The sequence below is a fragment of the Anser brachyrhynchus genome, assembly GCF_964034855.1.
Source record: "Anser brachyrhynchus genome assembly, chromosome: 7".
Classification (NCBI taxonomy): domain Eukaryota; kingdom Metazoa; phylum Chordata; class Aves; order Anseriformes; family Anatidae; genus Anser; species Anser brachyrhynchus.
This window is the reverse complement of record NC_137701.1, coordinates 1,966,748-1,983,585: the sequence shown is the minus strand read 5'-3', so window position 1 is coordinate 1,983,585 and position 16,838 is coordinate 1,966,748. Positions and strand designations below refer to the sequence as shown.

Genomic DNA, 16,838 nt, shown 5'->3' with positions numbered 1-16,838 from the left:
AAATAACATCACACATTCACATCCTGAACAAGATGCATTTTCTCATGTTGTGACTACTACCTTCAGTGTATTCTAATTATCATTCACTTCAGATGTAAGAAAAATTAAGAACCATAATAGGCTTGAAGGCTTATGCCTGCAGAAATAGTGTACTGGGAGGAACCAGGAAAGAAAGGGGTAAGAGAAACAAAGACAATGGCACAGAGTAGCTGCAAAAATAAAAACAAAAAAGTTATGCTAACCTACCTATAAAATGTAAGAGCCCATGCTCTAGCAAATACCATACTGAAGAGCTGTCACTTACACTTAATAGTTTGACAGCCTTACCTTTATTAGCACATTTGCTCATCATCCTTTTTCTGACTTTGGAAGTATACAGAGAACCCACTGCTGAACAGAAGTCCACTCTTGAGGAAGATGTTTGTACTTTCTGAAACAACAACAACAAAAAGTTTTATCTTCTAGCCTTGCATTTGTTCCCATTTTTCACTTTTAAACCCACACTCGTTTAATAAATTATTTAGTAGCTAAGCAACCTAAGCTGCAAAAATTACCACCTCTACACCTTCAACTGAGGAATGAAGTTGAGATTCATTGAAGCTGCTTAGGTATTGCAAAAGCTACATCACTAAGATCAGAAGTGAACTCAGAGCAATCTATGTACCATTAAAATTTATAGTGTGCCATGGAAGGGAAATTTCTTGCATTTTCTGGAAGGTGTGAATAGGTTGGTGCTTTCCATTTTAAGTGTGAACATTTTATGTATACAGTCATTTCCTCTAATGAAGAACCTATTTCATTATGATTTTGTGCACCTGAACTCTGCCAAAGATATGAACTAATTTTTATGGTTTTCCATAAGGTTCATGTAGCATTTGACGTGAAGATGAAAGCCTGTATAGCACCTTCTATATTAACTGTAATTCTCTCTTTAAAGCTGCATCATGAATATACAACTGTATAAGGACTACCTGGCAGAAGTACCACCATCAACTTTTGTTAGTGTTAGTAACTGCCATTAAAATGTTAATAATGTCTGTAAACCCTTGTGGAAAAGCTAATCACTCATCTGGAAAACACAGAAGGGGGAACATCAACAACAGGATGTTAAGAACACAAATTTTTCATGCTACTGACAAGTAATTATTCAGATTACTCAAAAATTACTAAAATGGAAACTTTCATTCTCCTAACCAGTTCTCTTAGATGGATCCTTACTACTTCAGGGGATTTCAATAACTATAAGAGCTCTGCCTGTGTAAATAAACCTCAGCAATCAAGATCCAAGCAGCTAGATTTTTAGAGCACAGGAATATTATTGTTGCTATACCTCTGTGATTGATTTTATTAAAATGTCTACTTCATAGGAGAAAAGTAGGCCACTTGTGTTTTTTCTTGTACTTACACATTGAACAGATCTTGTATTTCCTTTGCACAGTACCCAATAAAGCACAGAAATAACGTTTCATTAGCCCTTTTAATTAGAAGTTTTAGTGTCAGCACAGACCAGATCTGCTCAAAATTGGATTAAGAGAAACTGCCTGCATGAACTAGAATAAGCAGTTGTACAGAGGGAGCTATGTATTTTTTCCATAATAATTTTGCTTCATTAGCAGAGGTTCTGTGAAAGTTTCCACTTTAAGATTCTAACTTTAGGGAAAAAAACAACTAGAAAACATGCTACAACTGTACCAAACAAAAACAAAAAACTTCAGACCAGAAGGAAAATGAGGATTTGCTTGGCTAAATTCCAAAGTGAACACCTGAATATTTCTAGGTGGCCCCAAGCACAATAGGTTGCACTTCCAACATACACAAGTGCCTAACAAGATCTTTAGGAACCCCAACCCTAATTCTTCATCCTAAATGAAACCTCTTTCAATATAGAGCCCCACTAACTTCAGGGCAGCCCAACCTCCTGCAAGAAACACTGTAGCACAGTCTGCACAGAAGCAAGAGTGAAATAAGGTCCCACACTTGTAACAGTTTACCTGATGTCTATTATCTAACTTTACTACTGCTGCTCAATATAGGAAAGCCAAGCATCTTTCCAAGTATGTGAAAGATTTGGACCTTTGCAGTTTGATTTCTAATATATATGGGTGGCATGCTAAGTGACAATTATCTTTTTCTGGAAAATAGAACTTCATTCAAATCGTTTCGGAGCTAATTTAGGCATTCATTTTTTTTACCATTTTTAAACATGCCTAGAATTCCACTAAAAAGTGATGTGGATTCTTATACCTGACTTACTCTGTGGTTCTAATAGGTTATTTGGAGTCTGTTATCCTGAGAGTTGTGTAAATCGATTAAGCACTGATACTTCCTATATTACATACACAACAGGAAAATGATGAATATATAATGTAAGGAATGGTCCAGCAATTCGTGCCACTAAGGGATTTGAAGGGTTAACATTGAGGCCTGGGGTTAGGTGATAAGAGAACAAAGGGATTTCTTCAGAGAAAAACTGCTGACTCTGCATGGACGTGAAGTAACTTCTGACATCTGGCCAAGAGACCACTAGATAAGGAGGAAGAATATGAGCCTCCCCGTCTGAGCGGCCCCCGAGAGACTAACAGAGACTGATAAGCAGGCGCACCTGGGAGGACTTCAGATTCGGGAAACCAATTATAATAACCCTGTCTCTTCTAGAAATAGTAATGAATATGTATTAGCCTAGGAGCATAAAAACCAGCTGCCTTACGTAACAGGTGTGCGTCCTGGTGGAGCAGAGACTCCCGGCACACCCAGCGCTGTTTGCTTGCCTCTATTCATTTAATAAATTGTAAACTTTGATTGTAATCCTATTTGGGACTCAGTCATTTATAACATATAACATGCATATTTATGACAAATATGCAATGTAAGTGATAAGTATACGATACGCAACATGCAAGATGCCATCATGGCAAAGAAGGCCAACTGCATTCTGGGCTGTGCTAGGAAAAGCTTCACCTACAGGTTGAGAGAGGTGGTCCTTCCCATCTGCTCAGGGCTGGTAAGACCACATCTGAAGTGTAGTGTTCAGTTTGGGATTTCCCACTAGGAGAAACATGGATGTACCAGAGGAAGTCCAGTGAAAGGCTACTAACATGATTAAGGGCTGGGAGCATGTATCGTACAAGAAGTTGAGAGAGCTGGGATTGAGAAAGCTCAGGAAGATCCCATGCATGTTATAAACACCTGATGGGGGAATAAAAAAGATGGAGCCAGTTCTTCCCAGTTGTTGTCCAATGACAGCACAAGAGGCAATGGGCACAACTTGAAACACTGGAAATTCTGTTTAACCATTAAAAACACTTTCTTGGGAACATAATCAAACATTGGAACAGGTTATTTACAGAGGTTGTGGAGTCTCCAAACTTGGAGATTCTTCAAACCCAGACTGGCATGGTCCTGATCAACCTGTTCCAGTTGACCCTGATTTGAGAAAAGGGGTTGGACTAGCCAATCTTCAGAGGCATCTTCCAATTTTAACCACTCCATGGTTCTAAACCACTCAAAGCTTTAAAATCTTGGGTGCACAGACAGGATATCTATCATAAGAGTTTCCTATTATATGAGTTTCCAGAGGAACTCCAGCTCTAAAGATAGACTCTGGAACTGAGTACTAGCTCTACTCTAACGGTATTAGAAGTAATGCGTATATTAATCAGCTGCTAAACAAAAGAAAACAAATCACTGTAACGCACCTCCAACATGTGGCTCCCAAGACAGACAGGTGGTTCTGGTACTGGTTTCCAAACCACACCGCACAGCGCCATCTCCTGATGAAGAGAGCGCATTTTTTTTTTCCAAGGTTTGAGGAAACGCTCTAACGATAAAATAGATAATTTCCATAGAGGAAATAGTAACGTTGAGTTTTAAAATAATTATTTTAAATAAGAAACGTCTACAAATCACAGAGATCTCCAAAAAGTTTATAAATCCCTGTTACCCCTAGAAACACAAAATGAAAAAATATCTTTAAAATACCTTAACCTCTTCATTAAGAGGACCAGAGATCAACCCTGCTCTGATTTCTACAATAAAAAACATGTTGCTCACATTATAAATAGTGAAGTCTCAGAACATGGGCTGCATGTGAGCTTGTAATGCGGATCAAGTGCGGAACAAGTTTCAGACCTGCTTTTGGGAAGAGCCTTTACCTTTAGGCTATTGGTAGTAAGAGCACTTGAGCTTGCTCTGGCTCCTACTTTAGCATGAGCCCAAAGACATAACCACAAAAACACAAGTCTGCCAAGTAGACCATGAGCACATCATTGCTCATACTGAATATCCACCAGCAAGCTTTATAAAAACACACAGGTCAGAACTGATACTTAGAAGATAAGCCATTTTACTCTGATCGTTATTACACTGAACTTAATGTTATCATATTTCCCTTTGTTGAATTAAGTGACATAAAGGTGTCCATCAATAGCTTAATTTAATCGCACTATCACTGTTCAATTAACTTTGCCTTCTGGCGAATCTGACTCAATTATTAAATCACCAGATCTAGTACCTGTTAGTTTCCCAGGTTTGTACCTCTACGCTATGAAAGGAGAATAGAGAAATGAATACATTAAATATGAAAAAATAACCCCCCAAAAAAAGTGTTTATGAAGTACACAAAGACTCCTTTTCCTCGATTTGTTTGCCACTTAGTGTACTTTCTTACTAAAGAGTACGCATGAAAGCTTCTCCTTCAGAGTCCACTTCCTCTGCCTCATAACCACACTAGTAAAACTAAAGTAAAATAAATACACCTAGGTTGCTCTGATAAATACAACCAGCACCTTTAGGAAACAACCTCCACATACCTCTCTTTGGTTTGAAATGAACTGCTCTACATAGAATGTAAGATACCCCATACTGCTGAATCTGTGTCTCAGCAGCATGCTCTGGTGGGCTTTACTTCATTCAGGAGACTTCCTTTGATCACCGTATCAAATTGAGAGACTAATACCGTCCTATCTTCCCTCAGAAATTTTTAGCTCAGCCTTATTTTCAAGCTAAGGCTACGCAGACAGACCACCAGATGGGCACCGCCCCCTCGGCTTGGTACGTGAGGGGACAGCAACGGGGTGAGCTCACCGGGTGCGCCTCAACCACCTCCCGCTCCTCAGAGCCCAGCTGGGGGGCCCTGGGGCCCCAGAACTACGACGAGGAAAACAGGAGGCGGGCCTTGACAGGCGCTCGCAGCCCTGCTCCATGAGGGTTCCTCCAGGGGAAGCATTCGGCCGCCCGCAGTAACAATCACGCCCAACCAACGGCCGCCCCAACAGCTGCCGCTTCCCACCGCGCTCCTTTTAAAGGCTGCGGTGACGTCACCGCCAGGCGGGCAGCCGCTCCGCTGCCGGCTTCCCGAGGGGGCGCTGGGCGGTGCTGAGGGGGCGGTGCTGAGGGGGCGGTGCTGAGGGGGCGGTGCTGAGGGGGCGGTGCTGAGGGGGCGGTGCTGAGGGGGCGGTGCTGAGGGGGCGGTGCGCAGGCGCGGCGCGGCGCGGCGCCGCGGGCGGCTGTGAGGCGGTGGCTCCATGAGCGGGCGCTGCCGGGCGGCTGCCGCCTCCTTGTTGCGGGGGCTTCTCGGCCCTGCTGCCGTCAGCCTAGGCAGGAGCATGAGCCTCTACGGCGTGCCGGCCGCGGGCGGCACCGGCACCGACCCCGGCAGCTTTTCCTCCTTCTCCTCCTCGGCGCGGCTGAGCCCGCCGTGGTTGCGGCTGCCTGAGGTGCCGGGCGCGGAGCTGCAGCGGGCCAACGAGCTGCTGCTGCTGCTGCCGCCGGCCCCGCGCGGCCTGGCCCCGCCTCAGCATCACGTCGTGTACTTCCCGGGGGACGTGCAGGTACGGCGGGGCTGGGGTCAGCCCGCAGCTGAGGGAAGCGGCCCCTCTTGAGGGGGGAGCGCCTGGGGACGGGCCTCGGGTGGGCGCTGCCGGCGGCGGGACGGCCGGGGGCGGTGGGGCTGCCAAAACACGGGCTTTCCGCCCTGGGGGGAGCACCGGGCATGCGGGTACCGCAGGCACCCGGGTGAGGGTGTTGCACGGGTACAAGGCTGGCATCGTGGCTGGACAAGGCATGCGTTGTCTGCGAATGGACCGACACTGGAAAGAGACGCAGTGAAGTGCTCCGCCTCAGCACACAGCCAGCCATAACTGTGCACGACGAGTAGGACGTAACTTTCATTTTAAGGATTAGTGGGGTTTGAGAAAACCCTTCTGATTAGCATTCCTGGGTATGGCTTGTCTCGTCTTTAATAAAAGTAGCTAATTAGTATTCACTGCTATTATGAATTCAGAGGTGAGAATCATGAGAAAACTTACTACTGAAGTTTTAAGTCTATTGTTTGCCTGTTATAAAACAATCAATGTTTCTGCAGATGGAGAAAACGCCGTGTAATTATGCATTCTGTATCATACTAACTTATTATATACTAAGCTCATACTTACTGTTATTAAGTTGATTTTGGGGGTATAAAAACGTGTGGCAAAATACTACAATAGAATAAGTGAATGTAAATATGGCAGTTTCTTTAATGCACCTCTTCTTCTGGGAGCCTAGCAAGACAGCACCTCCATAATGCATGTTTCTCTCTGCCTTGGTCCTTTCTTATGAATATATACACTAGACGGAGCTGAGGTATTTTTGCAATGTAGTAATGCGTCTTTTCTGTTTTCTAATTTTTCAGAACTATTATGACATCATGTCTTGCCACCCAGAAAACTTTCAGTGGGAGCACTGGAGTTTTGAAAATGTTGCTACCATACTTGCTCGCCGATTCCCTAATAGCTTTATTTGGGTTGTAAAGTGTTCTCGAATGCACCTGCACAAATTCAGTTGTTATGACAACTTTGTGGCTAGCAACATGTTTGGAGCACCAGAGCACAGCACCGACTTTGGAGCTTTCAAGCATCTCCATGCATTGCTAGTTAATGCATTCAGATTCTCTCAGAATATTCTGCTGTCCCAGAAAACTGTGCATGGTTTCAGCAAGGATGCAAAAATATCTGCTTGTAAATCACAGCCGCAGTCTGTACCTACAGCAAATGGCTGCTCATCCACAGAAAGAGAGAGAGATTGTGAGTGCTCTAATAATTCTGCTATGGACTTCGTTATGCCGTCTGCTGTAGGTGCTGTGTCATTTACTTTGATTGGCTTCAGTAAAGGTTGTGTGGTTTTGAACCAGCTGCTTTATGAGCTGAAGGAAGCTAAAAAAGACAAGAATACAGATGCCTTCATAAAAAACATTAAAGCAATTTACTGGTTGGATGGTGGTCACTCAGGAGGAAGCAATACTTGGGTTACTTACCCTGAAGTGCTGAAAGAACTTGCACAGACAGGAATTGAAGTTCATGCTCATGTTACTCCATACCAAGTGTTTGACACAATGAGGTCATGGATTGGGAGAGAGCACGAGAAATTTGTACAGATACTTGAAGAACTTGGTGTGGAAATAAATGATCAAATACATTTTGCTGATGAAGTTCCCTCCTTAGATAACCATTTCAGAGTTCATGAAGTATTTTGAGACTGTATGTATCTGAGTAGTATATTCATTGCAAAAGCACTTTTGACACTAAGTCCTGACATCTAGATTTACAACTTTGAGTAGATGCTTTCTGAAGAGAATACTAAATCAGTCCTGCGTTACTAATGGATACTATATATGCATTTCAATAGCTTAAAAAGGAGGCTTGGGACCTCCTACCTACAGGAGATGTCATTTGATTCCTGGAAGGAAAAAAAAAAAGTTATGAAGAATTATTGTATATGTTTTGTGTTAAGTGTGAGCATTTATTGTCAAAATGTTGACAGAATTTTAGTCCTGGATGTCCAAAGTTGTGTACTGCCTCTAATGGGAATTTTAAGTGCTCAAGACCTTCAAATGTCTGGATACTTCAATTTAGTAGCTTCCAGGGCTGAAAATTTTGGTCTCTGTCAATAGCAGGTACAGCATTAGTTTTTCGGCATAAGGATAGTGGTGATTGTTACGGTAGTATTAGGTAGGTATTTTGGTGAAAACTGTTTTCAATAGTTAATTAAATCTTCCAGTTTTGCAACAGTTCTCCTAACTGAAACAAAATCTCAAGTATTTACCTTTGGAATAATTGTGCCAATCTGTTTTTCTTCTTTATGAGCGCCTTGCCTTTTCTGGGGCTATAAAGTTTCCTTAACTCATTGCCTAGCATTTTCTAGTGAATAGTCAGTTTGCCTGGGGAGTTTGAAAATTTTGACATAATTGTGTCAAGTGACCAAGAATGTTCGTAAGGGTGTAGTCTATCGCTGTTTCAACATACCTTGCTATTGCTTTGACTAACTTCTATAAGGACCAGCAGAAATATCTGCATTTTCAACTCAAGACGTCTCTTTATCCCTTCTGACATTGGACTGGTGAGGTTTTTCTTCCAAATTGCAGCATTGGTGTTCATCTAAATCTGGCCGTAAGTACATGATGAGAAGTTGCATAAAAAATATTAGACTGTGTTGACTGTAGCTGTTCAATAATGCTCCCATTTGTAGAACTGTTCTCTCCTTTAGATGTACTGCAGTAGCTGTTAATACAGCCACCCAAAAAATCTATTTTCAGAGCTCAGTGCTCAATACAGAAAACAAACAAAAACTTAACAACTCTAATTAAATACAAAGCTAGACAAATCAGATGCAAAATGTGTAATCTATTTCAGGCCTCAAACCTGAAAGTTCTTCAGAAAAAGAAAATACTGAAAGATGGACACACGGGGATATTACCACAATTTTTCTACTGCTGTAAGTAACTTTTTCCATTTATCTACAAATAAATCTCAGGGAATCCCTTGTATAACAACTGCAGCTTTCAACAATAAACCTGTAGCTTAAAATGGTTCTGGATTTTCTGGAAGCACAGAAATACAAAAGCAAGTTAGCAAAGACTATGAAGATCACACAAACAAATGCATCTCAATTCTGAAAAAAAGTTATTATTACTGACCTTTGTTCCTGTGTTTGACTGTTTAGCAAAACATTCCCTCTATTTTTTGCTGCTTCTTACTCTTATGCTGTGGAAGGAAGGACCTGTGTCATCTTTCCTTTGTTGGCATCCTTTAAATTTACAGGGTTCACTGGAGACAGTACTTTGACAACTCTTGCAGGGGTAGTAAACATGTTAATGACCATTGAAGAATGAGAAACATGTGTTGAACTCTTAAGACTTGTTTCTACTGCTTTTATTGTTTTGAGTATAAAAAGATTATGCATACAGTATGTACCTTATAATGTAAAAGGGAGCTCTATCACTAATAATTAGATTATATGTAACAACTTGATCAAAAGTGGAAATAATCTATTTTAATTGATGGAGAAAAAAGCAACATGCAAACCAACTCTAGTATTTTGTAAAAGAATCTGAAATGTAGTTCCATTTTTTAAAAAAAAAACAACAAAAACTTTCTTGGAGATTTCGTTCAACCCTGTTTACTGATTACCTACCTTTACTGATAGTGGGCTTATAAGAACTTATCTGTTCTAAGGGATGCATTTCCCTTTATTTGTCCTCTTGATAACATTTGCAGCATATGCCAGGACTCTTTCCTGTAAAGGAAATGTGGATCACCTTAGAAATAGTTTTAATAGCCTACACTTGCCTGCAAATTGCTTGGAATATCTTTGAATATCCACAATTAAATTGAAATAAAGTAAACAAATATACCACTGCTCTTGTTCCCTGACAGTTCAATTTCAATATTTTCAAAATTAACCAGACTAATTTGGGTATGCTAAGACTTGCCCTATTCAATGGCAGTGCAGATCACAGACCAATTTCAAAACAGTTTAGTGCTAGCCAAAACAGCAGGAGCAGGTTGTTGCAAGCTTTGGAAAACAGTTATGAAAACATTGTCATCATATCCAGAAGTTTCTGAATGGCTGTCCTATGAAAATAATATTAACCTGTTTGATGGAGGCACCTTACAATAACTGTTAAAATCAACTCAATTGTTGCTGTATTCCTTTAAAGAATAAGCACTTTGTTGTAAAGCTTGTTGCTGATCTTGTGGTGAGACTTAATGTTGTGGAGTTGAGAACCGACTGGTTGTTTTTCACTCTCTTAACAGTTCTAGTTCTCTGTTGGAATGTGCCTCTATCGTTCACCATACTGCATGCAAAAATGTTATGCAATGATTGTAGAAAATAAACTTATTTCTAATGGGTGAAAACACTTCAATGTGAATGTAAAACGATTAAACAAGGAATGTGCAGTTAAGTTCTCTGCGTTATGCTTTATCAGCTGTTTGTGGAGACCTAGTTTAAAAAAATGATATATTTGGTAGCATCTTTTTTTCAAGGCAGGCTTTGTATTAGTGTAGTTGGCATCTATAATTCTCAAAGAGCTTACTGGGATCTTGTATACATGGGAAAGCCGGTGTGAAGTACCCAAGGATGTGAACATTTCTATGTTTGGATGAAATGGGTCATAGTTTGTATATACCTGCTTCTGGATGTGAAATATAAAGGCAGTTTTACAATAAGCTTAGATGTAAATGCATGTAGTTAAGTTGCTTACTTACAGTGTTTAGTTCAAGACTTATGTTTCTGAATGGAGTAAGGAACATTACACTGTCCTTAGTGTGATTTGGTATGTAATAGCTGATATTCTTTGATACATGCTTGTTTCTTGCACAGCAGGAAAGAAATTCTTCAGATTTTGAGAAATGCTAAAATTCTTTAAGCCACATCTATTAAAAATCCTTTTAAAGCAAGGCTTGGTTATGTGAAATTGTCCAAATTCCATATGACTTAAATGATTGTACTTTGTGTGTATCTTAAGTACTAGAAACTTAACTAGCTTTCTTCCTATCTAGGGCTAATTTAATCACATTTCTGTAAATGCTTCTTTAATAAATCGGGCCCTAATTTTGAAAGATGGTTGAGGGTCCAAGTCTTAACATATTGCTGGAAGGAGCAGTCTTTTCTGTTCTCCTGGTGTCTTGCTGCCTTCCTTATATTAGCACTTGCATTTTATGGTACACTGCTTTATCTTGCTAAATTAACATTATTGCTTTTACAGAGATAACTAATGGGAATGCTATGTATTTGAATAGTCATAGAAGTTATTTTAAGATTGCAAAGTCAGTTCAGGAGTTAGGATAGTATGTTACGACTGGATATTCATGGATAAACGTGATTGATATTTCCCAACAGATTCTTCTTGAGCTATTTGCAGAAAGAAAATGTCACCTTCTTTTCCCCTCCCTCTTACAGTGCTAAGCTAACAGTTCCTTCCTAAGCTAATAGTTACTTTGCCAACTCTGTGGATAAGACGGTATTTGTCTTTGCTTAGAGAATGTAAGTTGAAGCACTGAGTTGAGACTATACCCATCCATTTACCTAGAGTGCTTATTTGTATGAGGTTCTTATTTTTCATATGCTCAGTGGAACAGTGTATATTCGCTATTTTCTTGGGATCTGGTTCTAAGGCCTCAAAGTGGGCACTTGTCAGCTAAGCAAAATAACTGAAAACTATCTCTTAAAAACCTAACAATCAATTTATCTGGCATCACATGGGAGCACAGCAGGAAAGGAAAGACATGGATAAAGTCAAATTCTCCAAGGAAACTTCATCAGAAGTTGATTACTTTTTCCTCTTCTTGTCTTTGTATAAGCCTATGTCTCTCACCCCTGTCAAGTGGCCTTAGCTTTTTTAGTTTCGTACTTCTGAGAATAATCCTTTTTTGTCTGGTCACCTTCAAAGAGTTCATAAAAGTGTAAGACTATTTTGGACTTGTATAGTATTCTCTATCCAGGTAACTTAAGCTGCTTTGTGAGTATGATTTTGTAATAACAATGATAAAAAGCATTGCAAGGATGAGATATGTGTTTTATGAAGAGTCATAGGATGTGATTTGACAGTCTGTATTCTTCCTGTGTGCATTCTATATATTCTATATGAGTTTACATACTGTACTGGTTTAACTATGTAATATATTGATCTTGACTGGAGATCAAGGTATTATTGCACTGTGTCTTGATAATACTGAAATAGCTATAGTGCCATGTGTGTTTTAATATAGGACAGCATACGTCAGTGTAGTCTACTACTGATAATCTGCCAGGTGGAAACCAACACAGTTGCTTTAGCATAAAACCTGTACTGAGCTCTCCCTTGATTCCTAGTACTATTGTGAGGCTCTTGGCTTCCATCTTTCATCTAAGCAACGTAGCTGCCTGTGCAAAGCTATACTTAATGGAAGAGAGTAGTTGAAGAACTGTAACAAAAAACAATTGTAATCTGTGTGCTGTTTTGTGAGCCATGCCTTTAGGCACTGCCTAGCAGAATCCACGAACTTGAATTTTGGTTCTGGTGTATCTGTGTAATACAAAAAGCAGAGGCCCATGTCGCAGACTGCAATCCACAAGACAGAGCCTGTTAAAATCACATATTGGAGTTACTTCTTCAGAATTTTTTAATCTTATATTGAAATCTAATTTCATTTTGTAAGGCTACTATATCAAAGGGGGGGAAAAAAAGGTTACTTCTGATGTTCATAACTTGACTTCTAAATATTGCTGATCGAGACCCTGAGGCAAAGGCTAGTTTTCTCTTGATTTTATTGATCTCTTAAATCTGTTAAAATGCAAGGTGACTGGTCTTAACTTGAATAAAATAGTATGAAGCCATTAAGTAAGGACTCCAAAATCATAGCATACCTATGTGGCAGCGACAGGTTTTCCTGACTAAATTCATTTTATCAGTATTAACATAGCACAATTCACCCCTCCCACTGAGAAAAATAAAACAAAACACCCCGCTTGCACAGTAGGAGCTGTTCCACATCACTAAGATTCACCATCGAAAAACTGATTAAGGAAATCATTTTGCACATAGTATAGGGTAGGTTTTAAACAGAGATGGCTTTGTAGTAGTTTCCTATCATTAGGGTTTCATTATGCTTGTTTCCAAGTGACCCAGGAAGTGCCAAGTCTAAGCGACCAGAAAAGCCTCTGTTAGAACAAAAGGGAAGAATATTTTTTTCTTCATATCTATACATATTTCATGTATTTAAAAAGCAGCAGAATGCCATTACTCCATTTTTCAGTATGGATTTTCCATCTTCCAGTAGGCTTTCAGAGAGCACCTCCAGTCAGGTTTGTTAGTTTCACGTGTTAAACTTGGCACTTCAGAGTTCATTTGTTTCTAAAGAAACCACTGCTGCAAGACAGAAAGCTTCTCTTGATAGCAGTGGTGCTGAAGTGTGAAACAAGGCTCTTCCCATCTCCCACCACAGAATTTACGTGCTGAGGAATACTCCTAAGCCTGGTGTCAGATGAAGCTGTTGCATCCCTTACAGACTATCGGCATAGCTCCTTTCTTATTTGTCTTTATTAGAAATACATTGAATTTGTGTGATGGAAATTTGAAGTAATGCATGTACTGCTTGACACCTGAAATACAAGCACTTTTACAGCAAAAATTGTTTATTACTGAGATCTGCATTACTACTGCAAGCAGTAGCTTCTGAGTGTTTTTGTCCAAACATAGCATCGCACGTGGGGCTGCTCACTTTACACGGTTGAGCAGTTCTTTTATTCTTTTCAGTCTGCTCTTCAAAGTGTTGACTAGGAACAAATCTGAATAATTGAAAAGGAAGTAATCTGCTCTTGCTGTTCTCAGGAATCACCAAATAAAAAGATCATTGCTTTCAGCACTAACACCTACAGAGATCAGAGTCCATCCTGACGCTATAGTCTTACCCAAACCAAAAAACACAACCATTCAATTTCAACCTCAGATAACTGCTCAGCCCCCCTCCCCCCCCCCCCCCCCCAACAAAAAAATCCACTAACATCTTTTAGTAGTACTAGAATCTTTGGTTATGGATTGATATTAGTTTATAGAAAACTCCTTAGAATTTAATTGTCTCTGAGTGTATGTCTTCAGCAGCAGTGTTGTCTGGATAGAAACATCTGTATATCCCAGATTTGGAAAGGATTTGGCCAGAGGAAAGAAACTGTAAAATAATACATAATGGTATCATTATATAATATAAACTACACTGTGGTAAAATCATCCTAGTTTGTCCTCAATGTAGTAGTCCCATGGTGGGACTGATTGTGTAAGTGAGGCAAATAGTTTCATCCTGCCTATTTAAAAAGGGATTGCCACTATTTCTGATGCTTCACAATCCAATCTTTTTACATTAAGCATTTAACTTATACCCTACATAGCTCCTGTAGAGAAACATTCTCACATTAGGTGCATCAAACCTTCAGCATGTACATGATGGGCAGATTTTTGATGACCTGTTTAAGAGCTTGACACAAGAATATTTTGACACAAGTTTTGATTTGATTCTTTCCACAGCAACCACATAAAGAAAAACACGAGGTATGTTTCTTTTAAAGTCATCGTATTATATTACATACATACAACCAATAATATTTTTTTTTCTAGTTGTTGATTTGCAATGAACTTCATAACATTTTAAAAGCATCAGTCACCAAATTTGTAAAATTTGCACTACTGATTTCAGATACTGTCTATACACGAGTATTTTGTCCAGGACAGTATGCATCACCTAACTAGTCTGCTGCATACACTGCTGGAAGTGACTGTTCTGAATGCTTAAGATGGTCAGCATTTATGATATATCCTTCATCTGTTTTATTGTGGCATGGTGCCATTTTGCTGTAGGTCTCTAAGGGACAAACTTCCACAAAACATTAGTGGCTCTAATTATGTTATTTCAGTCATGGGTTTTAAGGGTGGCTAAATGTATGCTCTCATTGTGTTAGCTGAGTTATTCCTTTAGTGCTTTCACCAGTCACTCATCACTACTGCTTATTTCACACAGTGTAGCACACTGGGTGGAAAGCACAAAATTTTCATTTTTTTAAACACTAACTCCAAGATTTTTTTTAATCACTAGTCACATGCTCAAGTTATGAAAATCCATTTTAAAACCACTTGATTTCTAATTCGGTAGCATTTCAGAACAATGTGTTTTATAGAAATTAAATAAGTAATTGAAGAAGTTGCTTCAAAGTGAAAAATGGGTGGCACTGACAGAAATAGAATACTATTTGTTGATCTTTCTCAGATACGCACTTACATCACATCTGGTAGGATTTACTGAGAGTCTTCTCAGAGAAGTGAAAACTAAATAGTCCTGGAGAAGGGAAAAAGGAAAAAAAAAAGCTTTCCTTGCAGAGATTTCTCATGGGACAGTGGAAGGGAAGCACAAACAGGGCTAAGTTATCACCAGCTGATCATGCTGAGATGACCTCATTTGCTGTCATATAAAAATAAAGTTAAAAGTTGGTAGCATGAGGCAGAAATAGCTGCACTTCCTATAGCACTTGGCTTGCATATAATTTAGCATGACTCTCTCTTTACAGAGAGATGCGTGTTTTCCAATCCAAACTTCACACTCACCAAACAAGTGCATTGCAACTTCCCTGCTGGGCTACCTCCACACTAATACCTGCGACTGAGTGATGCAAGGGTTTCCTTACCTATGCCTGAGTGTTGAGGGGACCTGAGAACCCCATGTTAGTCAGCGCCTTTCTTTAGGGAATGGAGAATCAAGAAGTAGCAGAGCAAGGGATCAGCACAGTATTTCCTTCCTCTATACTAGCTTAATGAGAAGCTGCTGGTGGTTAAAAACACAGAGGAAGCTGCACAGGCATAATGCTGGAACACAGCTTTCTGTAACCCTACAGGCTCTTTGAGCCTTTCCATTAACTCCTAGCACACACACAAAAACTATATTGCGTACTTCTCTGCAGAACAATTCTTAAGGTGCCCTCAACATTACAAACCTGACAAAACTAAGAGGCTTCTCCAGCCTAACAGAAATAGAGATTCTGTCTCAGCAGTATGCACAAGCAATCCTTCAGCCACAAAAGAAGTTTCGAGAGACCCGTTTGCGATCCTAGATTTAAATTCTGACCACAGAATGTGCAATGATGTCCATCAAAACCGCTTGGCTGGTTCAATTCATGCCTATTCATTACGATGGCTGGGTGCGTATTCACATGGCAGCACACTATTTTTTACTGTGTTACACTGCCAAGAAGAACAGGTTTAGAGGAAAAATATGCAGTGTTGCAAGCCCCTGCTCCTCAGGAAAATTTTTTTTTTCTTCTCCAGTGCTTTATTAACACTACATACCTCTGTAGTCTAAGAGCTACAGTTCTTAAGATAAAACAAACAAAAAAACTGCTGGAACTAGCAGACTGACCTAAATGTTAGGTAAATACTGCATTTCCCAAACAGCATGGTAACAGATTTCAAAGGGACAAGCAAAACCTTTTTTTGTGAAATACCCATCTTCATTTTACAAGGCTTCTGTAAGCACCACAGGCTGCAAAAAAGTAACCACCTACAAAAGATGCAATGCAACCTCCTTTCATATGTTAACATAATGCATCTCAGATACTGGTCCCAACAGACTCTACATCTACTTCAGTATTATGATCCTCATTTCAGATTCTCCTGCTGAAGGTTAATGGATTTCTGGGCATGTTATTTGCAAGTATTTTACAGCTGCAGAAACAGAACCACTGCCTGAGTGCACTGGGGCAGTGACTATGGTTGCAGCAAACAAGGTTTCCTGCACAATACCTTATTCAGCTAGCAGGGGGTATATTATCTCCTTTGTGTTCAAGCTGCTACAAAATTCCAAACTTAACTTTAAAGGATTAACTTTGGCTTCCCCTACCATGTCCACCCTCTGCTCCCTCTTGTGGTGAATAAGAGAGAGCGTGAAACTCCCCACACCTCCAGGCCATTACTCAAAAAGAAACCATGACCATTACCATCAGTGGTTCTCTTAGACCTCCACAGAAATCTGTCGCTTTACTAAACCTTTAGTGTGACCAAG

General features: G+C 40.0%; 1 protein-coding gene across 1 annotated transcript; it reads left to right on the top strand.

Annotated features, from left to right (window-relative positions):
* Window positions 1-5,463: 5,463 nt before the first annotated feature.
* On the top strand, window positions 5,464-12,637 carry LOC308198086 (mitochondrial protein C2orf69). The gene is made up of 2 exons (XM_080599719.1): window positions 5,464-5,828; window positions 6,671-12,637. Exons 1-2 carry the CDS (start codon window positions 5,523-5,525, stop codon window positions 7,508-7,510), a joined length of 1,146 nt encoding a protein of 381 aa, XP_080455845.1. The 5' UTR covers window positions 5,464-5,522; the 3' UTR covers window positions 7,511-12,637.
* Window positions 12,638-16,838: the final 4,201 nt, after the last annotated feature.

What these genes read in the sequence shown, in the direction of transcription:
- LOC308198086 (XM_080599719.1), top strand. Translation starts at nt 5,523, where the DNA reads ATGAGCGGGCGCTGCCGGGCGGCTGCCGCCTCCTTGTTGCGGGGGCTT. An exon ending in ACTTCCCGGGGGACGTGCAG is followed by an intron (nt 5,829 to 6,670) that starts GTACGGCGGGGC and finishes CTAATTTTTCAG; the next exon opens with AACTATTATGACATCATGTC.